The following is a 26,261-nucleotide window of genomic DNA, read 5'->3' as shown; positions in this document are numbered from 1 at the left end:
GAGCACATATGGACATTTACCTTAAACTTGAAAAGATTCTTGAAAAACGATTTGTAAATTTTAGCTTGATTCAAGCTCAAAAAGAACTGAAACACTTCCTGGCATGGTTGTTTAAGAACTTTTTCTATGTTTCTTGGGATTTAATTCTTACCAAGGACTTTTGGAAGACTGTTTGGACACAGTTAATTTTTGAGTCGAAATACATGCCGATGGAAGAATATTTTCGTGAATATTATTTAATTACTGAGACTGTTGAGCAATGTCAGCTGTGTCCTGGTGAAGGGAAGCCTGGCGCAGGGACCGTGCAGCCCAGGCCACGTGCACCAAGTGCTCTGCGAGCAGCAGCGAGGCAGTTCCTGCGTGCGGGCGGAGACAAGCGAGCCGCAGTGTCGGTGGCGGAGCGAGGCGTGGCGGGAGCGGCGGGACCCGGTGGTGCCCGCCCGGCCCCGCACAGCACGTGGTGGAGCGAGCCCTGTGAACGCCCGACCGAGAGGGGCGGCGCGCGGGCGGCGGCTGGCAGCGGTGGAACGGAGCCGCGCCCAGCCGAAACACGCGCTGGAGCGGGGCGTGGGGGGGTCGTCGCTCGGGGGCCCGGCCGAGACGTGGGTGCAGCGCCTGGCAGCGGCAGCGAAGCTGCGACCAGAGGAGGCGACGCACGGAGAACTGAGCAGCACGGCCCGGCCCGGCCTGTGCAGCCTCGAACGCGACCCCGGGAAGAGCCCGCAGGCACCAGCAGCCCCGACAATTCCAACACGGGAGCGACCGAAAGAGAGAGCAAAGACGCAGCGAGACAGAAAACAGCAGCCACTCGGAAAAAGGAAAAGATCATCGTAACTAAGATCTTAGGGATAGTAAAATGGTATAATGTTAAGCAAAATTATGGTTTTATAACAAGGTGTGACAACCAGCAAGACATATTCGTGCATAGAACTGCTATTAAAAAGAATAAACCTGAAAAATGCATCCCAAGCTTGGGAGATGGAGAGGTGGTGGAATTTAAAATTGTACTAGGGAGAAAAGGGTTAAAAGCATTGCAGGTCACTGGGCCTGATGGGGTTCCTGTAAAAGGCAGTATATATGCAAAAAATCGTAGTCATGTTAGACAGTATCTCTATTGTAAGTCCCCCCTACAGTCTCCCTTTCCTAATCCCACCTTTCCCTTTTACCCTATGTCCTATTACCCCCAGTGTATTCCCAATCCGTTTTTTCATCCATGGTTTCCCTCACAAAACCATGCTTTTGCCAATTGTTTCCCCAAAAATCCCTTTCCAATGCCGAGTGGGGGATGAAAAGGGGGAGGGAAGAAATTAAACCCTCTCCTGCCTCAGTTTCCCCACAAAGCATGCTCAAAGAGTTCTGTCTCCCTTCTGTCAGCCCTAAGATGTTCCACAGAATCTGATTGGACATTTAAAGACTCAGGAGGGTGGCTTGTTCTGTTTTGAAACTGTTCTTGTTATGTTTATCCAGTTGTTTTCATTCTCCTTTTATTAAAATAAAACGGGAGAAATGTTGGGGTCCCTCCCCCGCCGTGTAGCCCTGGGAGAGGGGCCCTGAGGGCACAGACACAGGGTTTCCCTGCCCCTGCTCAGCCTCGTTCCCATGGGTTGGTTTGTGTTCCCTGCGCGGGCAGAAGGACCCTTGGTCCCGTGACTGGAACAGTTCCTCGGCAGAGCCCCGGCCATGCGGCTGGAGAAATAAACATCTCTGAAACAGCTATCAAGAATCTGTCTGCCCAAATATATTTCCTTTCCACGGGACTCCTGGTTTGATTATATGCGTGTTGCAGTATCCCCACTGCAACACCTGTGGGGAAAACTCAGCATCATGTTGCGCCAATGAGTGTGAGAGGTTTTAGCATCTGCTACCATTTCTTACAGATGAGACCTATTTCTGAGGAAACTGTGTTCTGGAAACTATGTGTTCTAGAACAAAGAGCACAGTGTAAAACACTCGGTGTGTTGCAGCAGGACTTTGAGTTTCTAGAGCATGGCAGCCCTTTTAGTAGGGAAGCCAACACAGAGTCACTGCCAGGAGCAGGCAGCTGGACAGCAACTGCCTGTTCAGCCACTGCACTTGCTGCCCACAGCCACTGCAAGCTCCTCTTCTCCTGGCCAGGCAGGGACTGCTCCCTGTGGTTCAGGAGGCTCCTGAGCCGGTCCTCTCTGCCTCTGTTGTCACCGACATTTTTGATGTAGACCAGATTCTTCCTCAGGTGCTTCCCCCAGAGTTGCCAGCTCCCCACGGGCTCCCTTGCCCTGGAGCTGCCCTGCCTCAAGGGAAGCCCCCAAGACACGAGATATGCCCCTCCGCTGCAGGTCGAGCCATTCCTGAGCCGCTCCCCTCCATGAAACAGGAGGAATGTCTGACTTAGTTGAAAACCTTTTTTTTTGGCATCTAATTTCTGCGACGGTTGTCTGGGCTGCCCATATCCCTCAGAGAGCTGCTCTCATCATGTCTTTAAGCTGAGAGACCCTGCATCTAGGTGCTCTGAAGAAGATAATTCTAATTCATTTACTTACTTTGTATTGAAAGTATGCTTATGTATTGGGTTCGTGTGGCCACGTTTGGGTAGCGGCAATGGGGAAGGGAGGGAAAGGGTGTGGGGTGTTGATAAAGGGGTGGCTCTCACTTTTAAAGTACATTTCAGGGACACTTAGTTCCAAAGAAATCTTTGCAAACATGCCACAACTGCACTTTCTGAATATAAATGCAGTTGCATGAGTAGCTCAGAAGTCCACGTTCTCAGCTTCATAACTCCAGGGAATTCTCAGTTTCTTAACCCATCCAGAAATCCAGTGATGACTTTTCAGCATCAGTATCAATAATTATATTCTTATGAGATGACATATTGGGAAGTGGGAAGAATGGAGCTGTGGAGAAATAAAAAACAGAGGTCAAGAACATGAAGGTAAATTCAATACAGGAGAAACAGAAAAGGGAAAACATGAAACAAGGGATGGAAGCAACAGAACTTTCTCCAGGAATGACTGAAAACACATCAGTGAAGAATGGCAAAAATAACCACATTCCTCCAAAAAAGCCAGCTTTGGCTCTTAGGCTTTAGGCAAATCTTGTGCTGACTCCAATACATGTCCTGCATGGTCTCAAAAGGAATATCCAATTCTAATTGCCCCATAGGAATTCAGCCCTCACAGCTGAATGAACGGAATGCCCCAAATTTAAGAATAAACAAACATCTCTGCTTCATCACATTTCAGTTTTGCTACCAGGATTTGTGATTTCTTTGACACTGTACACTTAATATATTTTTGAAGCTGTACATTATTAAGTGCAAAAGGTTTTCCTTAGTATTTAAAAATCCAAAAGTCAGGAATTCCAAACTGCTGTTTCTGGTCCTTTTTTGTTTACTTAAAGTCTGCGTTTCTGCTGAGGATTCTGAAGTTTATGTCCCTGTATTGCATATTCAATATGTGTGTTATAGTTGTATATAACCTAAGCATACTTTGTAATGCTTTGAATGACAAGCACATTTTGAGAATATAAAGTTCCTTCAATGAAATAATCTCACTGATACCAGTGAGATCAAACAAAAGTAAAATACTACGTAGCAAAAGCAAAAGTAATCTGATTTTAACTAGCTTCTATGTTATTAGGACAATTAATAGCCAAACACTGTAAAATCAAGAAGTCCCTGTGATATTAATATACTCAAAAAGTGAGAACTAAAATACAGTATTTAAAACATTAAATCTAGTTCTACTGATAAATTCTCAGCAGCATTAAATATAGCAAATATTAACATCATGTGGGAATAAATCTATGTGTTTTCACCTCTAAAGCTTTTAATCCTCTCCAGTACCATCAGCAAGGTTAACCTTTTCTTTGAATGTTTTAGGCTAGTTAGTATCTGCAGTTAGGCTTAATAATAATGATAATAATGAAAATAAAAATCAGGAAATTTATTATGGTAATTTAGTTGTAGTAATTACAACTCAGCTGAAGGGCTGTACTCTTGTGTTCACAATCCCCTTCCTCTCATATTATTCTAAGAAGACACTACCAACATCAAAGTTGAATGGTTTTATGAATGTTTATTTTCAACAGTAAATTCTACAGACCAAACCTCTGTGGTTCACGTACCTTTCCCTTCTTAGATGGCATGTGTGGTGCTCTTGGTCCTTTTAGGTCCCCTCTAGATCTTCTGAGAGATTCTGATTCACTATACCCCCCAAACAGAAAAATAAAGAACACTTAAAGAAGCCATGGCTGTTATAAAAAACATCAGGAGGAATACCTCTGTTTGTTGTTTGTTGTTGTTGACATAAGCAGGCAAATTATACTCTGTTTCCTATTTAGGTGGTAGATACTTATTTACACCTTCAGGCAATTTTTCTGAGAAATTGCTGAACACACTAAAATTCCTGGGCTACTGGAGAGCTTTTATTAGCTCGTAAGTTTTGTTTGGTTACCTTGCTACTTGCATAATTCTGAACAAATATCCCTACACATGACATGTTTAAAACCAGCATAAAGGACAGACCTCAAATACTTACATTTGACTGAGTTGAGCAACGGATTAAAAACTCATAAAGCTACCTCTAATTCAGACTGTATCTCTAATATCAAAGATGCCCGTACATACTTGGCCCAACACGGTTCTGTATTTCACGATAAAATTGATGTGTTTTAAAGCTTTAGACTTTCAGTTTCCCAAAAACCTTTCAGTTCTTGTAATTATCTTTCTGAATTTAGTAAAGGATTTTATACTCACTCTTCACTTTATTAGTGTATTCTGTACCATTCTTTTAGACCTTATTACTTGCACAAAAATCACACTGCAGTATTTCTACTTTTTATTAACTTCTTTGGCTACAAGGTAATGTATTAAAATTGTATTGTGGGTAAAGAGATTGTGAAAAGTGCTATTGTGAAAAACACAACAGAGGACTAGAAACAGTAAATTCTTTGTTCTGTTCATAGCTTGGTATCATAGCTTTCCATAGATGGAAAATCATGCCTCAAACATTGATATAAAGTTTTGCTCATTAAAAAGAAGCTACAACCAAAGAGGCCTCCCTGAAGAGTGGGACTTAGGACTGAAAGTCAGACTGCTGATTAGATAAAGGGAAACCTATCCTTCAGTCATCTCAGGCTGAGGGAAAGGTATATGCATCCACAAAAGGCCAAAGCCACCAGCTGCAACTAGCCCCAGCTGAGTCTGGGGTCGGGGGAGAGCACAGCTCACATATAATAAATGGTTAAAAAGTTATCTTTTTTTGGTTGAGAAGAAGTTAAAAGTTGCTTGTTAGAGGAGTGGGGGTATGCAGTTAATGAGTTAACTGTTATTGCTACTGTATGGGTGTAATGTTGCCATGTACCCACAAGATGGCGAAACCAATGGTGGGGGGAAAGTAGTGGGTCCACAGGAAGGAGGCAAATGCTCTAGAATGTTCTCAAGACAACCCAATAATCATGATATAAACAACCAATCACTCGACGCCCCAGAGACTGACAGAATTGAACACCAATGAGGACCCTAGCAACGAGCCATCATGTGAAGGATACAGAATGTTTTGTTCACTAAATATCAAGTAGCAGGAAACCAGCTGCCTAGATCCAGATAAGAGCCAGAGACAAGTATGTGCTTGCCTAATCCCTATCTGTACTTGCTTAATCAGCTTTTAGTTCCAGGACCTTGAGCATAATGACCATATAAGGAGGGGTCAACCAAAAGACACCGGAGGATGACTACTAGCCTTCATCCTGCGACCACCAGGAGGAAAAAAAGAGACCCCCTAGCAACAAGTCACACATGCGCAGAATACCATACAAGAGACACTTCAACTGGAAAAGAGACTGTATAAGAAGGAACTGGAACTGGCGGAAGGCGCGGCAATTGGTGGAGCGGAGACTCCCCTGCCGCCCAGCGCTGTATTTGCCTTTGCCTTGCTTGCTTATTAATTAATAAAATCTTGTGATTTGGCAAAATGGAGTTCCTGGATTTGTCACATATTTATCACAATCAGAGGGAGGATCTGAGCTGCACCAATCACAGCATCAAAAGAGACTATAAGAACTGCTCCAGGGCTCAGCCCCTCGTTGTCGTGGGGAACCTGAGTCCAAGGGAACACCGTGTGCGACGCACTGTTTGTTTCTCTGGGTTGTTGAGTGGGACTTGGGCTTACCTCAAGTCTCCACTCCTGGTTTTCTTTTTAATAAACGAGCAGACTTTTATTCCACCCAAGAAAGTCCAAGCTTCGTTTATAACATCACAGAAGCCAGGTTTACACAGACTTCCCCCAAACCCAGGGGGGAGGAGGAGGTTTTGGGTGCATGGTGCAACCTCTGGTCAGAGGCAATAAACACCCATCCTCCATTACACAAACCGGCCCAGCTGTGGAACCCCTAACCCCACAGGCCACACCCATGGGACTTCCACATGAGAGGCTTGGCCCCACAGGACTGCACGTGAAGCAACAGATGCAGAGTCTGCTGTGAGAGACTGACCCCCCACCCCAGGGGGATGTGCCCAGACGTTGCTACCTAGCTTAAGCATATACACCCTTTGGATTCTTGGTGAAGATTTGGATCTTCACCACTGAGAAGACCAGCTGGAGAGGATCAATGGAACATCGTTGGGATCCATTGAGTGGTAATATTTTCCTTATTCTGTCCTGGTCATTTTCTTTCTGTACCCACCACCTATTTTCTATTTCTTTCTCTCTCTCTCTCTCTCTCTCTCATATTTACTATCAAATAAAACCCTCACTATTGTCACTGGCATATGGTCTCGCTTCCACCTTAATTTGGGCAGAGGAATTTGTAAAGAACCTCAATAATCTGAACTTAACACTTGGTCACAGACTTACCAAAAGTTTTTCTTAGTATTTTACTATTACATTTCCAAATGTGTTACCTAAATCTGCTTTTGTCCACTTTCAGACTGAATTTTAGAATCACTAATAATTCATGATACCAGTTAAACTTCAGGAAGAACTACAATCAGTGAAGTCATCCTTAAACCCATACACCTTTGAAGTAGATTCTGAAAAGTGAAAGGTATAAAAGAAATGGAGACTTAAAAAAAGAAAAAAATCTGCTTTATCCTCTATAGTGATCTTTTCAGAAATTTTCATTCCTATTCTTACATTTTACTCAAAGAGTGATGATGTGAAATAACATACTGTCCCTCAGTAAACTGAGTATTAGAATAATATGCAGTATATATGAGTCTCTAATTTGTGGTGGAACTGTTAAAACTAGATGCACAACAATATCCTTTTGGTATTTTTTGTACATATGGCTCTTGAAACTCAGATTTGGTCAGATTCGAAACTGTTGACATGTTGGATGTGTTGGATTGCTGTAATTTAAGGCAAAGTATTAACGGATTTAGACTATGTAGATAATACAATTATTTTCTGTGTAGTTTAGGGAAAGGGCTTTTGTCATGTCCATTCATAAGGAACCACTTTGTCACTGAAAACCAGGAAACAAACTCTCCAACCAGTCTGTTATGTTAGAAAGCTGGTATTTATTCAACATGCTGGGTGTATGGGGATAGCTTCACCTAATATGCACATCCACTTTCAAAACTTTTCACTATTTCTACACTGTAGCAAATAAAGAAATCAATGTTCATTAGTTATAAATTCTATAATTCTCTTCATTAATTAATATTGTATCTTTTTTTTGTTTTTTTCTCATTTCTTATGCTAATTAGCCCACTTCTTCAGTCTTCTTATTATCTTTTTCCCAAACAAAGAAGGTTTCAGTACAGTTGCTGAACTGACTTTGTTAGTTTCTTTTTTGAGTTTCTGCCAAATGTCCTTGTGGTCTATGAATTTTGCATTACTTGTGTCCAGTTTCAGCAATAGATCTCTCTCCAAGGCTTTGTTGACATCCTTCTAGGTCTGAGATCATTGAAACATATCAAAGTGTTGATTACACTTGCTTTAGCAAAACTTAAAAGTTTCAGTAATTTTCCATAACCACGTTTTCACAATACCAGCTTATGACAACCTTGCTAAATTTTGGCTACAGTGGCATATGACAGAATGGAAAATTACACAGCTTATGAATAATTGAAACAATTAGTTTGAAAAGTTCTGAGGAAAGTTATACTATTTCCAATACTAACGGGCACAAGGCTTATTAGTCACAGATGTAGGGAGTTAACACAAAGCCACATGAATCCTTGGCATTTGTAGTAAGCACTGTATGATACAAAATGCAGCATTAATCCTAGATAGGGATCAAACACTATTGTGCTAAGGTTAAAAGAATTTTCCTCCACTGCTGCATAAACTCCTTTTAAAAGAACATAGCTTGGTCAGTAACACTTCCAACTACAAGTCCTGTGACTGTCCACAAAAGTATGTTTTATATACTTTCCTCACATACTTCAAATACAAATATTAGACCCTACACAGTAGTATCTAAAATTTCTGGCTGAAGCATAGAAGCTATGAAATGCTGTTTCCTTAAAAGCATAATTGGATTTTTTATATAATGGTTACCTGGTGAGAGCAGGAGACTACTGGAGACTAGAGAAGGAACCTAAGGGAGCAGAATCACAGAATATGCTGAATTGGAAGGGACCCACCACAATCGTCAAGTCCAACTCCTGGGCCTGCACAGGACACTCCCAAGAATCACACCACGGGCATGAGAGCATTGTCCAAACACTTCTTGAACTCGGTCACGCTTGTTGCTGTGACCACTTCCTTGGGGAGTCTGTTCAGTGCCCAGCCACCCTCTGGATGAAGAACCTTTTCCTGATTTGCAACCTAAACCTCCCCTGTCTTAACTTCATGCCATTCCCTTGAGTCCCGTCACTGGGCACCACAGAGAAGAGATCAGCGTCTGCCGCTCCTCTTCCTCTCACAAGGAAGTTGTAGACTGTAATGGGGCCTCCCCTCAGCCTCCTCTTCTCCAGGCTGGACAGACTAAGTGACCTCAGCCACTCCTCATATGGCTTCCCTTCCAGACCCTTCATCATCCTCATGGCCCTCCTTTGGATGCTTTCTAATACCTTAATGTTTTTCTTATATTGCGGTGTCCAAAACTGCCCCCAACACTCGAGGTGAGCCTGCACAAGTGCAGTGTAAACTTGCAAGTTTACATTAATAAAACCGAAAGAGAAACAAGAGAGTGATGCTATTGTGCAAAAATTTACAGACGTTGTTTACAAAACAGCGACACGGTTTTTTCGCCAGAGGTCGTCCTAAAAAATGAAAAGTTTGGAAAAGGAAACGGAAACGTCCCTCTCTCACCACGAGGGCCTCTCCCGGACCCACCCCGCCGCGCCCCGCGCGCTGGGGCGGCTCCCGGCGTGCCATGCGCGGGTGCGGCCATGTTGCGGAGCCATGTTCCACAGCAGCACGCAGCGCCGGCACTGGACCTTTCGCGGCGGGGAGGAACTGGCGCGGCGCCGCGCCGAGGGGAACCGCCGGGCCCGGGCCAGGGCGGCGGCCAGCGGGAAGGTGCGCGGGGCTGCGGGGGTGGCGGGGGCTGCGGGCGCGGGGCGGTGCCGGGGTGGAGGGAGCGGGGCCGGCAGGGTGAGACCGCGGCGGACTCAGGCGCGGCTTCCCTTCTCCCAAGGTGCCGCAGGGCGACCCGGTGCTGCTGGAGCCGCACGAGGAGCTGGCGCTATGCAAGTACTACGAGAAGCGGCTGCTGGACTTCTGCGCCGCGTTCAAGCCGGCGATGCCGCGGTCCGTTGTGGTAAGCGAGACGAGGACGGAGCCGCAGTCTCGGCCTTCCTTATTCATTCGCGTGCTGCCTGCTTGGCTTGTTCTTGAGAGCACGGATATCTTTAAAGCCTCTTTTCTCTCTTCTAGCGCTACAGTCTGTGGCCGCTTTTTTGTTTCGTTTTCTGACACATGCAGGCATTTCAAAACCTGATGTTTTTCAACGTGATCTTTTGCTTGTGGCTCTTAAACTTGCATGGGTGACTGAATTGTTTTGTTTCCCTTTACAAAGAGTAGAAACAAAATAGCGGTAGATGGTTGGTGGTAATGTTTGATGATAAAATGAAACCATCTCCCAGTAGCTAAAGGAGGCGGTCCCAAATTTGGGCTGTCATTCAGTTGTTGGCTCCAGCATTGATGCTGGTCTGACTACAAAATCAGCTGGATCAAGTACTGACAAAATAACCTACAAAGGAAAAACAAAATTACTGTGAACGGGGGTTTGTCTTGAATGCAGAAGAGCGTGTTTTAGAAGGGAGAAGTGGGGACTTAGAGCTGAAGAACCGAGTGAAATTGTGCCTCTCTCTCACTAAGCTATTAAGATGTATGATTTATTTTGTCCCCTGTTAGTCCTCCCTTTTCGAAGCAGGTGTGGTGAAGAGTGCCGTGCTTGAGGATGTCTTTGAAAGGTGGCAGTCACTGCCATGGCGTGTTCTGTGAAGCCAGACTGATGTTTGAGAAGTAGCCCATGCAGAGTCTCGTTTTGGAAGGCATCAGCTTTCATGCTGATAAACATGCTGCAGAATTTACTGATCCAAAAAGTCAAATGGTTGGGATTGCTCACAACTTTCAGGATGATTTTTTGCAGCCTTACCAAATTTTTTTCATAAAGATACTGTTGGCTTTTTAAGCATTGTCTTCCAAAATATGTCTAAAAATAAAGAAAATTATTTTGTATGGCAGTCATATTGTAAGGCTCTTGCAGGCAAAAATAAAGACTTTGAAATATTTAATGACATGGCTGTGTATGTGTCTTAGTGCCTTGGTGTATGTATCCTGTGTGCCTGTAGTATATATTCAAACTTGGCTGTTTTGTGATTTTTTTTCTTTTTATGTACTTATATTTTTTCTTAATCCATTTTTGGTTTTTTCCCTCCCCGTTTTTTTTTTCAATTTAGGGAACAGCTTGCATGTATTTCAAACGTTTTTACCTCAATAACTCAGTGATGGAGTATCATCCTCGGATAATAATGTGAGTTATAACCCTTCTTGAGTTACTCTATCAAATGGAATATTGAAATATGATCTTTATATTTGTAAAGACCTGAAAAAAAACCAAGAAAGAAAATCTGAGCGCTTAAGTAGGAGTAAAGACAAAATAGGTTTCAGTTTCACTATCCTTTTGCTGTGTTCAGAACATCATGTTTTAAAGATACACAAATTTTCTGAGCAGAACTCTTGATAGGGGAATGGATGCTGCGTATGTCAATTGTTTTTGCTTTTGTTTTTTCCCTCCTCAAGGCTGACATGTGCATTTTTGGCCTGTAAAGTAGATGAATTTAATGTATCCAGTGCACAGTTTGTTGGTAACCTTCGAGAAAGTCCTCTTGGACAGGAAAAAGCTCTTGAACAAATACTGGAATATGAACTGCTACTTATTCAGGAACTGAACTTCCATCTTATCATCCACAATCCATACAGGCCATTTGAGGGATTTCTAATTGATATTAAGGTAATACTCTCTGTTATGCTACATGCTATGTATAGTAAAGTAATACAAGTCTGTCATGCATTGTCATAAAAAACTATTTCCTTTTGTGGCTGTAATTTAAAAGATCTAATTTCTAAAGTGATAGACAAATACCTAAAAGATAGTTGTTTTACTTGTGGTCTTTAAGCTATTTAGGATATTTTTGAAATAAAAATATGGTCTGCTACCTTTCAGCTTTATAAAATACTGTTGAATTGTGTGTTTTGAGCTCATGAACAGGAATGACAAACAGCTGCTTATTTTCCTAAATCCTTACTTTTTAGACTCGCTATCCAGTGCTGGAAAATCCTGAAGTTCTGAGGAAAACAGCTGATGACTTCCTTAATCGAGTGGCTCTGACAGATGCGTATCTGCTCTTTACGCCCTCACAGATAGCTCTCACTGCCATATTATCTAGTGGCTCAAGAGCAGGAATTAATATGGAGAGGTAGTATTTTCTTTCTTACAGGTGTGATTTAAGCAGTTTTTTTGCTTCATGTATAAAATTGTTTTGCTCTAATATTCTTAACTAGTAGAATTGTGTAGTTACTGATTGATAGCACTGGTCTGTTCTTTATGTTTTAGAATGCAGTGGTACTGTTCATTTTCACAAATAGGTGAGGAAAGCAGTTAGTTGCTGTCTGGTTTTTATATTCTTTTGGAAAAAGGGAAAAAAAAACCCTGGTGATTTTGCCTTAATTAGAACAGCATAGGATTTTCAGATTCAGCTTGGGGGTTACACCATGAAGAAAGTGGAAATATGATAGAAAACTGAGAATCAACTGAAACTACACTGAACTGACAGCTAATGGGCATGCTGCAACATGCTGTGTTTGGCTGCTGCTGCTGCTGTTCAGCTTCCATGGATATGAAGCAGGGCTAAGGTGTTGCTATAAATCAGTTTTTTCTTTCCCTTCTGTGTTCTTGCCACTGGTGTTTGCACAGGCATTATCAAACACTTTGATATGTTTGCTGAAATGTGTAGTTTGTTTGGTTCAGTTCTCTTATGGACAAAAAATACACTTTTCTTCAGATAAACAGCTGAGGTGGTTGCTGTAATACCATGCCACAGCCTGTGAGCATTTTGCATCTGGAGTGTAACACCTCTAAATCCAAGAAGTTGTTTTAAAATAAAATCTTCCATCTGCTCTAAATGTATCTCACATCTTTCTTCTAAAAGAAAGAGTGTTGGGAGTATTCTCTACAGGATTCACTGTCTTCTCAGAATTGTGTAAAAACATTCAGGTGCTTACTTTAACTTGAAACTTGATCTTATTCCTAGATCTGTATTCTGTACTGCTTGTGCCAAAACTCAGAAAGGCAAGCTTGCAAAAAGAATTAAAATAATTTGTAGATAGTGTGTGTGACTCAAGGTGTCTGAACTTCGTTTGCACGTTCAGGAAGAATTCAAGTCTCTGTTATCTGTCTGCACCCTACAGTTGTTCCAGCCTTGTCATTTATTGTTTGATGTGAGCTTTTCCTGCCAGACATGAGAGAAGCTGCTGGTGCAGCTTCAGTCTGTGGATCTGTGAGCAGGTGCACCTGCAGAGCTGGTACAGAACACCTGGGAACTGGAAGACCTATTGCTCCCATGATGAAGGGGATAGAACTCCTTGGTTGTTGTGGTTGTTGGTGAGGGCATTGCTCGTGTGTGTTGGGGTTTTATCCAGGCAGTGTGCATTAGGGTTCTTACTAAAGAGAAGTTTAATCTCCTTGGGAAGAGGAAGAGACCCATAGGCTCAGGCAAAACAGGGTTTAGTAACAGCTTTCAGCTGCCAAAAAAAGCAGGCCTGTCTTGCAAGCTCTGCTGTCTGTTGGTCAGTCTGAAAACCACTCTTCTGTAGTATTTGTTTGTCCTGTGGGCGTACTGTACAATAGTGTGATGTTGTCATAGAATCTTAAATATAATTTGACTTAGCTCCATGAGGCTTAGAAATGTCTCATTTGGCAGTGTTACTTCTCTGTGGCTGGGGAAGTACTTTTGTTACATTCTTACAGTGACAAATTTGCTTCTTTATCACTTTATAGCACTTAAGTAACCAAAGCGTTCCTTCTTACCTAATTATAAAGCTCTAGCAGATATGAGTAATAAATAATACACTTTTTATTAATTCATAGTAATTGCTACAAATTATTATGACACTTCTAAGAATTTGTTCTTCTGTGTCTCTTTGCAGCTATTTATCAGAAAGTCTGATGCTGAAAGAAAACAGATCAACCTTATCCAGATTACTAGATGACATGAAATGTAAGTAAACATTGGAAAAGTATGATAAAGAATATCTGGAAAGGAGGAAAAACCATCTTTTTCCAAATTACAGAAGCTTTAGATAGAAGGGTGTGCTTCAAATGGTTCTCTTCACCTTAAGGCATGCATAAGTAAAATGCAGGCAGGTAGAAAACTACCCAGCATGTCGATGGAAGGGGAAAAAAGACTGAGACACAATGAACAAATAAATTAAACAAATGAATATGAACAAATTAAATAAATTTAACAGGCTAAGGACCTCCCTGGTGCTTTCAGAACATAAGTGCTAGAGTCGGTTAAGTGCTAGCAGTTGATTCAAAAGTGAGAAATTTATTTCGAGAACTAAATAATGTTTTTTGTAAGACAGAAATCAATTGCTTTTCAAGTCACCTCACCATATCTTAAACACTACAGCTTCAGGCAAAGCCTGCATGTAACAACTACTACCACCAGAAGGTGCCTTTTGTAAGCTAAATGATTAATGTGTTATGCCAAGATTTATACTGCACATCTGTTCTGCAGTTACGAGGTGTTTCAGCTATAAGATGCTTAGCTTCACTAGTGAGAGAAATGTGTGTGTGTGTGTATATATAACAAATATTAAGAATATTACCATGGTTTAGCTAAGCTAAAAGGGAATGTAGTACACTGATTACTACCTTTTTGTATTTAAATGAAAAGGCTGTGATACGAAATTCTCAGTAAGTAATCAGTTATTGAATGCGTTAAGCTAATGCATGCACTTAAAATGGGAGTGGTGGCAGTGAAACTAGGCTGCCTGACATGAGCAGTGAATGCATCATACAAGTAACCAGAGTCTACAAATTCAATTTACGTTCAGTTTATAAAACTTAAGATGCCCTTTCCTTTCTCTTCTTCTAAATCGCATCTTTAGACTTCCATTGCTGAGATGAAAGGGAATGCTGGGATCACTACTCTTCAGTTGTTATGGATGGTAGCTTTAGCCCAAAGGCAGCTCTTCCGTAAACCTAAGATGGTTGGAAGGAAATTTTTCAAGCATTTGTAAATGACTTCTGCAGAGTACTGGTGGCAGAGAAAAAATCTTGTAAAAGGAACTTGCATTATTAGTGAGATTGGAACTGATATTTGTTTAGGACAGCAGGTACAATGCTGATTGCAGAAAATACCTGTGTATTTTGAAGCTTGTTGGCAGAGTAATGTGAACTCTGCCTTAAGGAAATCCAGAGTCAGTGATGCTAGAGACTTGTTTGATTGTAGTTACAATGAGGGAAGGAAGGGTGAACTGTTGGCTCAAGCCTGACTGAGACGTAAGCAATACTCAGCCACACTGGAGACTGGATAGGGTTGTGTAATTCACAAGTGCAGTGGGCTGACCTTAGCTGGATGCCAGGTGACCACCAAAGCCACACTATCACTGACCTACCTAGCTGGGCAGGGGAGAAAAAAGAAAACAAGTTCATGGGCTGAGATACGGGCAGGGAGAGGTCACTCGCCAGTCATGCTCATGGGCAAAACAGACACAGCTGGGGGAAATTAATTAATTACCAGTCAAATCAGAGTAGGATAATGAGAAGTGAAAACCAAATCTTAAAAAGGTCTTTCCCCCATGCCTCCCTTCTTCCTGGATTCAATTTCACTCCTGAATTCTCTCCCTTCAGTGCAGGGGTACTCAGGTTATGATGTGTTGTTTCTGCTGCTCCTTCTTCCTCACATTCTTCCCCTGCTGCAGTGTGTGGTCCCTCCCACAGAGACAGTCCTCTACAAATTTTTCCAACATGAGTCCTTCTGACGTGCTGCAGTTCTTCATGAACTGCTCTAATGTGGGTCCATTACACAGGATGCAGCCCTTCAGGAACAGGCTGCTTCAGTGTGAGTCTCCCACAGGGTCACAAATCTTGCCAGCAAACCTTCTTGTAATAGAGGTTTCTCTTCCCAAGGGTCCGCAGGTTCCTACCAGGAGCCTGTTCCAGCATGGTATTGCCAAGGGGCCACAGCCTCCTTTGGGCACATCCAGCTGTTCCAAAGTTGCCTCCTCTACAGGCTGCAGGTTCATCTGCATGCTCCACACTCCTGCTGACCTTCATGCAGGGGCTCAGCTGCTTCACCATGGTCTGCACCAGGAGCTGCAGGGGAATCTCTTTCAGGCCCTGGAGCACCTCCTTTCTCTCCTTCGTCACTGACCCTGGTAGATGTAGGGCCATTCTCATATATTCTCATTCCTCTTTCTAGCAGCACTTAGTGTTGCACCAGGGTTTGGGTTTTTTTCCTTTAAATCTGTTATCACAGGGGCATATCTACTGTCACTCAATAGGCTTGGCCTTGGCCAGTGGTAGTATATTCTTGGAGCCATCTGGCATTGCCTCTGTTGTATATTGGAGGGAGCCTCTAGCAGCTTCTCACAGAAGCCACCCCTGCAGCCCCCGCCACTAACAATATCTTGCCGTACAGACCCAACACAGCAAGGCAGAGCAGAAATTATCTGTGTGCTTAGATCTGTGTTGCTGCCATTTTAGGCATGAAAAATCTCATAAAACGATATGAACTGCCGAGGCCTGAAGAGGTTGCTGCTCTAAAACAGAAGTTAGAGAAGTGTCACAGTTTGGAGCTTTCATTTAATACAAACCTGTAAGTAGATCTTGGATGTGTTAAACTTCGGCCTTTTTTATTGGCATAGGAACATTAGTATTTGCTTACCTCTGTGAGTGATGGAAAATGGAAGCCCTTAAACGTGCACACAGTGTTTGCCTGCTTGCTATGAGTATCTACTGGAAGCTGAGATCCAAGACTCAAAGCAGTGCTTTCAGTTATACCTAAAATAGGTTCTTTTGTGCTGATTTGCACTGCAAGCTGATTATTTTGTAACACAAAACTGGAATACTGGGTGGCTTCTAAAGTGTGGCCAGTTTATGTTGTATGTAATGAAAACTAAGGGCTTTAAAATCAGGTGGTTAAAACAAGAATGTTATAAAGGCTTAATGTTTTCTTAAGAATTATGTGGATGGCAAACGACCTCCTGATTTTTCTTTTCTGCCCATTTCACTTCAATATGCATTCTGAACTTGCAGCAAGCTGCATGCTGAGGCTTTGGTAGTATTTTTATGGAACAGGTATGTCCACAATGTAATCCTGGGGTCAAATAAAGATAGTCTTAACTTGTAAAAATACATAAGCATTCCACTTTTCTTCTGGGTTAGGAAGAAGAGGAAAGGCTATGAAGATGATGAATATGTCACAAAGAAATGTAAAATGGATGAGGTCAGTAAACCTACTTGTATGAGTTTTTTCCTGTTTTTTTCACTCTTAATTGCCAGGACAGAAGTGACACGGCTACTGAGATAAACTTATGCATCTGTAATATAATTTTAATTGTTGCTTAGACTGAACCTTTTTCAGCTTTTTTTTTTCCATTTTAAATGGAAAAAATACTCATCTGCACTTGAAAGTGTTCTTGAACACCCATGTTTTGTGGAGAGGGGAATGAACACGCAGACTATCCCTCCTGCTGTTTCTTGTGCTTTGAAAGTTTTATTTACTTCATTTGGTTTCTTGCTCAAAGCAGTATAGAGTGCTGGACTAAATTTATGTCAGACAATTTGCTAACAAGGCTGCATTAATTACAGATGGGTAGCTAGTACTTTGGATATAAGACCAGGTATAAATAAGGTGGAGATAAACTGATGAGGGTGACTCAACAAATGAAAACAGTACTAAGGTTGTCCTTTACATCGGAGATGAACACCTTCCAGAGCTTTTGTTTGTAATACGGACTGGAAGTTGGAGAGATTCCACATTGGCAGAGGTGAAGAACCCTTTTTAACTAGACTCATCTTGATACTAAGACACTGGATACTGGTAGTCTAAGACACACTAACTATGGCATTTAGAAAAATGTGCTGACATCTGAAGAGGATCACCTGTCAAACTCTGAAGATAAAAGACAAGATTTGTGTCTTTTGCTATTAGAGATTATCGTAGTAGGTTGATGCTATAGCGTCAAATTAGAATCTAAAAAATTATTTAAACAAGATTAAAATAAAATTGGTATCGAAAGTATGTTCTAACAAAATGTGGAACTTTAAACTTATTTTGTAACTTTATTGCTGCAAAAACTTGTGTTTAGTGTTTATTCCAAATGCTAGTCTTAAAATGTATATTGAAACTGGCAACTCCATAAAACAGGCACTTGCAAAATTTTTCACTTTATGACAGAATGGCTTAAGAAAACAGCTCCATATGAGCTTTGGAAGTTTCACTTGTTCCCTGCCCCAGTTTAATTTGTGTCAGTTACTCTGCTGTGGTTTGAGGCAGTTTTGATTTTGGAGCTTCTTTTTAATTAGTATCTGTAATTCTTTGCCTGATAGGCAATAACCTGATAGGATAAATTCACATAGCCTACAGCATGACAGACTCTTGCACAATTCCAAAGGTCCTGAAACTCAGGATTTTTCATTATTGATGTATCTGAACTGGGTTTCTACTTGTGTAATTTCACTTCTGAGTAATTCTCACAGGAAAGATCACATCTGAACTGGCCAGGATATAAAGTGTGCTTAACTTTTTGAAAGCTTACTGAGTGTGCAAACTGCTCATACCTTGAGGCTTCATTAATCCTGTAGTTAGCTGATATTAGACTGTAGTCTACAAGTGCACAGTCAATTCTGATCTAATTTCTAACATGTTTCTGGATTTAGTTGTTTGCAGCTGAAGGTTAGTATCAGTAGGAAAGCCAGAACTGGTACAGCAAGCTCATCGGTTTGAAATGATAGTAAAAAGGTAATGGTTGAGCACAGATGACTCAGCTGCCAAGGTGACAAAGCCATGAAATGCACAAGACAGTAGTAGAAGTTGCAGTATGAGCTACTTTGGAATCTCTACATCATTATCCAAATAAAGCTCATGCTTCTTTATCTCAGACAGGTGCTGAAAAGGGGCTGCTAACATGACTGTCTCCGTGACTGTAAGCATAGGTATGGATAACTAGCTTTAAGGTTAAAGGCCTGACTTGCCCCAAGTTACACTATATTTTTAGTCTTGTGTTCCTGGAATCTTTCTGTAAGTTCTTAAATCCAGACCATACAAAGCACATCAACACCACACACCACACCACACACAGATGTCGCTCAAGGTGTTGTGTTTTCCTTTCCATTAGGAAGAGTGGACTGATGATGATCTTGTGGATTCAGCATTACTTTGAAGAAGATGGACTCCTACCACTGCATGAACTACTCTCTGGTGTCAGGTGTGACTTTGCCTGCCACAGGTTCCTTTTTATGTGTCCTAAGGGCTTTGTGCTGATAGTTCTTACGTTGGCAGTAAAGCCTTTTTTACTTTCCTAAAAGAATGAGTCATGGTTCCATTAAACCCTCACCCTTTACAGGTCTGACACTAGCAAGAATTACTTGCTTCAAAAAAACTGGCCCACAGGTTGTTTTTGGTTCAGAAAAAGTTTGATGTGGCTCCAGTGTAGGGTTAGAGCAGCAGCTGATTTATTTCCTTTTCGTACATCCTGTTAGAGTTCTACAATATACACACCTAAGTGCAGCTTTGGGTGTTCCCCAATTTCATTCTCTTTGCTGCATTTTGTGTGTAACAGGTAGATTAGCTAGGTAGCTCTGTCTTCCACTCTGTATTTTTACCATGTTGTATTGCCTATAACCAAGCAACTAAATCCAAAAATAATCCCTTTTATATATGTTAAAGACCTAAGTAGGACAGAATGAAAGGTAAATTATTTACTCCTCTGAGATGCAGTCTAATACAGGCGTGACAGGGTTATGGGACTCTTCTAAGAAAAGACTTTCCTAGTAACAAGGTCTTGCAAACGGGTGTATTGTCACTGTGGCAGAGCATCACATGTGACTGCCCAGTGCCTTACATGTGACATTTGGGAGCTCTCAGCTTCAAGAAGCTGTTCCAACTGTAGACCAGGGCAACACAGCAAGAGCCACTATAATACTACAGCAAAGGTGCAAAAGTAAAGTCTGATTTTATGTGACAGTGAATTGGCAGTTCTAACAGGAAAAACAGTGTAGGCATTATAAAAGTCTACAACAGTGTTCGTTCATACGATAAAAATATCTGATTATCTCAGTCTTGTCAGTGAATCTTTTTATTCCCTCTTATTAGATCACTGTCTAGAACATAACACATGGTGATGCTGAAATACCCTCTAAATCAACAGCACATTTTACTTTTCATTTTTTTAAACAATTTGTGGCAGTGCAATGGGCAGGGACACCTTCCACTAGACCAGGTTGCTCCAAGCCTCATCGAACCTGACCTTCAACACTTCTAGGGATTGGGGCATCCCTGGCTTCTCTGGCCCTGTGCCAGTGCCTCACCCCAGTCCCAGGGAATAATTTCTTTTTATTAAATCTCAGCCTACCCAAGGTGTTTTAACATCTACTTTCTCACCCAGTAGTGTACAGCTTAAGGCATATGGACAAGGTAATGCTGTCTGAGGATTCATGCTCAAACAATGACACAGTGTGAACACTGCAAAGTACACCACCAGTGCAGACACTAAAGATTTCCACAGCATCCAGAGTTAGATGGTTTCCATAGAGTCAGAGATATGGAGCTTGACTTACTTTAAAAACTTATTTTTCACTAAAAAGACCAAACAATACCTATTTTATAAAACAGTTTAATGAATGCATGCATGTCTGATACAATGATCAATTAAATTTACTGAACTCAAATTATTTACTGTTGTAAACATTTTACAAAAGCATTGTGATTTATCTGGATATACAGTTCTTGATGGAAGAACTCTTCAGATTGAATCAGTGGCACATCAAAAAAATAAAGCTGACAAGACCCATTCTGCATATTCTCTCAACATAATTCCAGCAAGAGAAACAGCATGGTATAAAAAGTGTACAGTAAACGTTGTTCCTACCATAACATCAAATTCTGGAAATGGTAAATACAAGTTAAAAGTGGTTGAAACAGTCAAAAGTCATAATTATTGTAACCAGTCAGAAATTACAGTAAGAAATGTTATCCAGTTATAGGTGGTTGTCAGAACACCACCTTTCTTCTCATGTCAGTTGATAATTCCTTTCCAACCAGACAGCAAAAACTTTGGCAATCACAGGTGCTGAAAATTTCAAAGTCGTGGACACAGTCACAGCATTTTCTCTGCAGAGGAAGGTGAACTGTACACCAAGGCTCAGAGGTTGTAAAAACTGTTTCCAAGTGGAAAAAAAAAAGTGCAAATGTCCTGCACAGATAGCTTAAAAAAAAGCTGCTGGTACAATCATTCACCAACAGGGTATTTGTTTTCTTTTTGCATAGTTCACACATCACTGGGAATGTGACAGGGTGTGCTATTTTTGGCAAGAGCAAGAAGAAAGTGTGTAGCAGGTTGAGTTCGAAACCGGGCGGAAACACCAATTAAATGTAGTGGTTTTGGTTCAAAATATTCATTACTTACTTATTTTCCTTCAGTGAGATAAGAATTAGGAGAAAAGCAAAGCAGGCACAAACCTTAAACAGCTGCAGTACAATGAAAGAGTTTTATTACTAATAGAATTAAAAGTAAAGAGAAAATAACAAAAAAAAAATTAAAGCAAATCCCCCCCCCTCCAGCACTTCTCTCCTTTTACCCAGCTCACACAAGGGATAACAGAACATGGGATGTTAGTCAGTGTTCCAGTTCTTGAAAAGTCTCTCTCTTATGCTTAAGGAAAAAAGGGTTTTCCTTCAGTTGCACGTGGTTCCCAAACTGCCACTAACAGCAGATCCGCCCGGAAACAAACAATCTGCTGTGTGTAGGACATCTCTCCCATGAAAAATCTCACAGTTCCTTCACACTGCAAAACATGGGCCATCACATGGGGTTATTCATCTTTTTAAGGATAAGTTATTTTGGCCTGCACACAAAGGCTTTTCTTCGCCACAAGTCTCTAACAGCCTCTCACTACTTCTGTATAGCCTGGCATAGGCACTCTTCACAATCTTCACAGGCACACGAGGATTCTCCATCCCCCCATGTTCTTCAAATAGATTAAAGAGACAAACAGTTTGTGGTATTACAGTTTCTTACCACGGCATGCAAGAAGGTTTTTAAGCTGCGCGCCAGAATCGCGGCACCGCTCTCTTTTCTCCCGTCGCCATTTCCAGCTCCGTCCCACGGGACTCACTTCTCTTTCTCTCTGACTCCGAAGCCGCCATGTTGAAGGGTGTTCTTGTTCAGGCTTTACGGTGGGGAAAGCCTCGCTCCCTTTGTGCCGCTGGCTGCGTGGTGTCCTCTTCAGTTCAGCACGAAGTGTGCTGGCTGCAGACAGGAGGCTCTGCCGGCTCCCGTTGACTCCGCCGGCTCCGCATGGAGAGGAGAGGGACCTGCCTGTCCCCAGAAGCCGCGCTGGATGGGTTTAGCTGTGGCAGTCCATGGCTGGTTTGAGCTGCCTGCGGCTCTGGGACAGTTCCCCCAGCGACCCAGGGTCCGTGCCGCAGCGTTGGGAAAGGGGGAAAGGGGCAGTGGCCCCGGCCCGGCCCGGCGGGGCTGGGAGGCTCGGAGCCCCCCCACCTTCCAGCAAGCGAGCTCCGACATAAAGGGGAAGTCCCGCCTTTCTGTGCGGTTTAAATATGTAAATTGTGAGAAGCGTAATTGGTCTTAAAGACTGTCCATCAACTCAGGGTCAACCCAATACAAAGTGATACTGGTGAGAGTTGCATGTTGGGCATGCTGGATCCATGCAGAATTCAGGTAGGGCTGCTACCTAACATTGTTAGACACTGAATACTGATTTTGTTTTTGTTGTAGCAGTTCAGTAATGGCCAAAAGCTTCTTAAGAACGTGCTGTAAGAGAGAGTGAATTGGTAAAACTACATGTTAGCTACTGGATACAGAGCAGTCCTCTCTGAACAGCATTTTCAGCATCAGCCTTGCAGACCGGCAACTCCGTAATTTAAATATATTACTAAAAAGAGAAAATGTCTGATTCCCTAGTCAATAAGGGTAATCTTAAAACGGTGTCACAGACCTTGGCTCTCCTCCCATGCATCTTCTTGCTGCTTTGTGGTTAACAGAAAGGCGGAGAAAGTGTATAGCTAACCCACTGCTACAAGTTTGCCAGCAGTTTGCCAAGCATACAAGTGTACTGGCAAACTAGGAAGCAGAAATGAAGTATTAATAGAAAGCTAAAGAAAGTGAATTTAGTTCTCAACTGAAAAAATCCAGATCTGAAAACTAAGACCCAGAGAGTCTGTCAGGAGACGTAATTTTGTGTGTTTAAGGCTTCCTCTACAGATGTAAAAAAACCCCCCAAACCTACTTCATTTTGCTGCATAAAGAAACAAAACTATGGATTAAGTATTTCCTTCACGCTAATAACCTCCAGGTGAAATACAACATCAGTCATACTGCTACAGAAATACTACAAAAGAACCCCAGTATTGAGGAGTAACTCAGGACATAGCAGCACCCCTGCCTGTGATTTATGTTAACTCACCTGCATCACCCCTCGCTCGTTGCTGAGCGTCCGGAGTTCATCCGAGTGTGCCACACAGATCTCGTGCAAGGCTGCCAGGTCACGGGAGAGGTCAGTTCGCGAGTGCTCTGCCGTGTCTGGAAGCTCAGGAACATTCTTCAGCAAAATAGAAGACAGCAGATTTAGGGTACCACGACCAATTTTGGTCTTTCAGCTAAACCTCCAGTCCATCTTTCTATTATGAATTAATTGTTTATTTTCTCCTTTTAACAGGCATGTGTTTTGCGATTCTGCTGCAGTTTCTAGTGCTAGGAGGATTCTTACTACAAGATCTGGTATTGCTCTACTACCTTTGAGCTAACCAGAAATGTACAGCATACGGAGACTCAAACCCTCTAAATGAAAGGGGGAATCCATCCCTTAGGAGCATTTTTTTATCTACATGAGGCAAGAGCAACAAAATTCAGCAAAATCTGCTGTTACCTATCAAGTAACTCATTAAATTGATCATAAACCAATGATGCTGCAATTAAAACAGCAGATTAATCCAACAGGTATTTTCAAACCAACAGTTATCACAGACCTCATGTAAAATCTGTCATTAAAGAAAAGTGATGTATCATAGTATGCAGAAGTTGTGATTTAATCAGAAAAGGATGACATCTGGAACATACCCAAATGCCACACTTGTTTTTACATTCTATCAAAGTATTCTGAGATGTCTTCTAGATCACTTTCAAAGGCTTAATTCAGGATGCTTAGCACATTTTTTTCATCTCTCTTTTTAAAATTAATTACTGGATTTAAAATATGTAGATATAAAACATGATGACCTAACTCCTGTTACAGCTATTACAGACACAAAACAGTCACACTTTGAAAGGACACAGTGATAGTGGTTCACTTTCAAACTACAATATATAGAATGCATGCAGTGAAGCTTTTGCCAGCACTAACTGAAATTCAACCTAATATTTTTTAAAACAAAAATTCATTTCCATCTCTGGTCAAAACCATGTGACAGGTTATATATAAAAACTTCTGGTTTAAAAACATGTTTTTGAAAGGTTTGTATTTTTGCCCAAAATTTCTAATATCATAGCTATAAAATTTACTTCAGCTTCTCACATTTACAGAGACACTAAATTAGTAAGTCTAAGAAGATACTTGATGGTTTTAATTCCGTATGACAGACCAGCAATTTTTAAATATTTATTTTAAAATTTACTCAGATAAAAGAATTCAGAATTATGTGGGAGCTCATGCATTGTTGAGCTAGTTAATAAGAGGTGTAAAGAATTTTCATTTACAATCCTGCTACGTAACTTCAGCAAGTATTTTTTTAACCACTTACCCCAAGTTCATCCAAGAACATGATCATGCGATGTTTGTTGCTCTTGATGAATGGATTTACCCCTTCCATATACGGCTCCTAGTAATTTCAAAAAGTATTCATTAACAAATCAGTGCCAAGATAATTGTCACATCTGAGGCAAACATAGTGCAGTCAGGCAAATGACGCTGCAAAACAAGTATGTACATTGGAATATTATCTTTTTTCAAGTGAATTTCTCATGTCTGGTGTGCAGCCAATCAATAGACTACAGAACTTGGTATTTTCTGGTATTCGGAAGATTGAGAATCTGTGATTCAGAATTTTTCTTACACATGCATGCAGATACAAATTTGCATTAAGATGAATGTCTCTGTTCATGTTTGCAGTGAACAGATGCTCTATGTTCAGAGGTATCATCAGGAATAAGTGCCTTCTTTTCTGTTTTGTCATTAACTCTTACATTCCAAGTTCTGTGTGTCAGAGAAACAACTTTCTAATGCCAGCCTGAAGTCAGGTTAAAATTATGCTTAAGTCAACAGATTTATTTTTAGTAATGTTTCCGCCTGGAAACTGAGACCAGTTACTGCTGGCACTCTTAAGTGTTTTATTAGAAACTTTAGTGAAAGCTTGGGCTTTTTAGTGCAATAGGTAAACTTGACTTACAGTTTCTATTATGTCTGGTAGTGCGATAGTATAAACGGGAGAGCTTTGAAGTGCTCTACCACAGAAAACACCAATCTAATGAGTGATAAATGCAGGATCAAAGTAGAGGAAGAGAAACTCATAGGTTCTGCATGAGAAAATAGCAACAGATTTTTTGCATGCATTACACAGGAATGTGTGAAAAGTGTACTGGAAACACAGTTCTAAATTGTTCTCTGTGTGTAAAATTATATTTACCTTAGCTCCAAATTCAACCAGATTTGCTAAATTCTGCACAGACTTGGCGACCAGCGTCAGTGTTCTTGCAGCAGTGGGGGAAGGAGAATCTGGCAGGAATGCAAAGTATAGAGTCACTGGCCATTCCATTTAAAATTAACAGCAGACACATGAAAATTAATTCTTCTAGAATTTTAATATAAAACAACTGCGTGTGAAAGACATCACTTGGTAAAGTAAAATATATTCCTTCTGTAATATCCAAAAGCCATGTTAATCTGATATCTGATTTTCTGTAATAATAGCGTACAGAACAAGAAGGCAAAATAAGTAAGTGTTATTCAGAGTTAGGTGAAATAATAACCATTTGCTCAAAACTTGAGCAGTTTTGTGGAAAGGGGGATTACTTGTTAAAACATTTACCACTGAAATTTAAAAAAAAAAAAAAAGTTTGCGTTTTCCTTATTTGCTTATACCCACGTAAGTGGGCACTGACGAGTTACACTTTTAAGTTACTGGCAGCCGGAAAACAGAGTGAACATTACATGCAATCCTGGCCTGTATTTCCATGAAACGGTAGTCTGTAATCACTGTCACTATAAACACTTTACATTAACCACTTAAGTCAGTTAGAACTTCCTTTTCCAACAAGTGATGTTACCCAGCACTATCCCACAAAATTACTTTTCTCTCCAGTTAAAGTAAATGGCCAGGTTAAAAGCATTCCACTGACAGGGTTATAGGATTGTAAGGTCTGTAAGTTTGCCTTAACAGTAGTCAAGAATACTAGGCTGGAGGTAGCTCAGCAGGATTGTAATGTACAAGCTTAAAAGGCATTGCTCAAATTTTTAAGTAGTTCTTCACACCTGCAGTCACAGTGCAACCCAAGTTAGGAAGTACCTAACTTGCAAACCACCCAAAGATAATAAAATGCCGGAGAAATTATCACTTGTTCCAGGCCATGTTTCTCAAATGC

General features: G+C 41.3%; 2 protein-coding genes and 1 long non-coding RNA gene across 7 annotated transcripts in view; 1 reads left to right on the top strand and 2 right to left on the bottom strand.

Annotated features, from left to right (window-relative positions):
• Positions 1 to 2,131: 2,131 nt before the first annotated feature.
• LOC109145511 lies at positions 2,132 to 8,582 on the bottom strand. Its single transcript, XR_002046906.1, has 3 exons — positions 8,481 to 8,582; positions 4,102 to 4,180; positions 2,132 to 2,870 (listed from the first exon to the last, which is right to left on the bottom strand). It is a non-coding gene; the product is annotated as an uncharacterized LOC109145511 (long non-coding RNA).
• Positions 8,583 to 9,307: 725 nt separating this feature from the next.
• The window catches only part of CCNH (cyclin H), a 29,132-nt gene continuing 12,178 nt past the window's right edge, over positions 9,308 to 26,261 (top strand). For 3 of the 5 annotated variants that reach the window (XR_005603846.1, XM_039567176.1, XM_039567177.1), the window contains exons 1-9: positions 9,308 to 9,446; positions 9,565 to 9,687; positions 10,832 to 10,905; positions 11,175 to 11,385; positions 11,688 to 11,851; positions 13,581 to 13,651; positions 16,147 to 16,258; positions 16,828 to 16,888; positions 18,783 to 18,872. Coding sequence is in view for 4 of the 5 variants with exons in the window: in XM_039567176.1 (XP_039423110.1) it covers positions 9,330 to 9,446; positions 9,565 to 9,687; positions 10,832 to 10,905; positions 11,175 to 11,385; positions 11,688 to 11,851; positions 13,581 to 13,651; positions 16,147 to 16,258; positions 16,828 to 16,888; positions 18,783 to 18,827 (978 nt within the window). In the remaining variant the exon portion in view is untranslated. Of the gene's footprint in view, positions 9,447 to 9,564; positions 9,688 to 10,831; positions 10,906 to 11,174; positions 11,386 to 11,687; positions 11,852 to 13,580; positions 13,652 to 16,146; positions 16,259 to 16,827; positions 16,889 to 18,782; positions 20,464 to 23,343; positions 23,695 to 26,261 lie in introns of those variants that run through there. The other 2 variants (XM_039567178.1, XM_039567175.1) reach the window with 2 other exon arrangements.
• RASA1 (RAS p21 protein activator 1) overlaps positions 22,102 to 26,261 on the bottom strand; it is a 59,072-nt gene continuing 54,912 nt past the window's right edge. The window contains exons 22-25 of the mRNA XM_039567174.1: positions 25,307 to 25,395; positions 24,425 to 24,502; positions 23,092 to 23,226; positions 22,102 to 22,439 (exon numbers count right to left, since the gene is read on the bottom strand). Of these exons, the coding sequence (XP_039423108.1) occupies positions 22,356 to 22,439; positions 23,092 to 23,226; positions 24,425 to 24,502; positions 25,307 to 25,395 (386 nt within the window). The 3' untranslated portion in view covers positions 22,102 to 22,355. The remainder of the gene's footprint in view (positions 22,440 to 23,091; positions 23,227 to 24,424; positions 24,503 to 25,306; positions 25,396 to 26,261) is intronic.

This window comes from Corvus cornix, chromosome Z (genome assembly GCF_000738735.6).
Source record: "Corvus cornix cornix isolate S_Up_H32 chromosome Z, ASM73873v5, whole genome shotgun sequence".
Lineage (NCBI taxonomy): Eukaryota > Metazoa > Chordata > Aves > Passeriformes > Corvidae > Corvus > Corvus cornix.
This window is presented reverse-complemented; position numbering and strand designations above follow the sequence as displayed.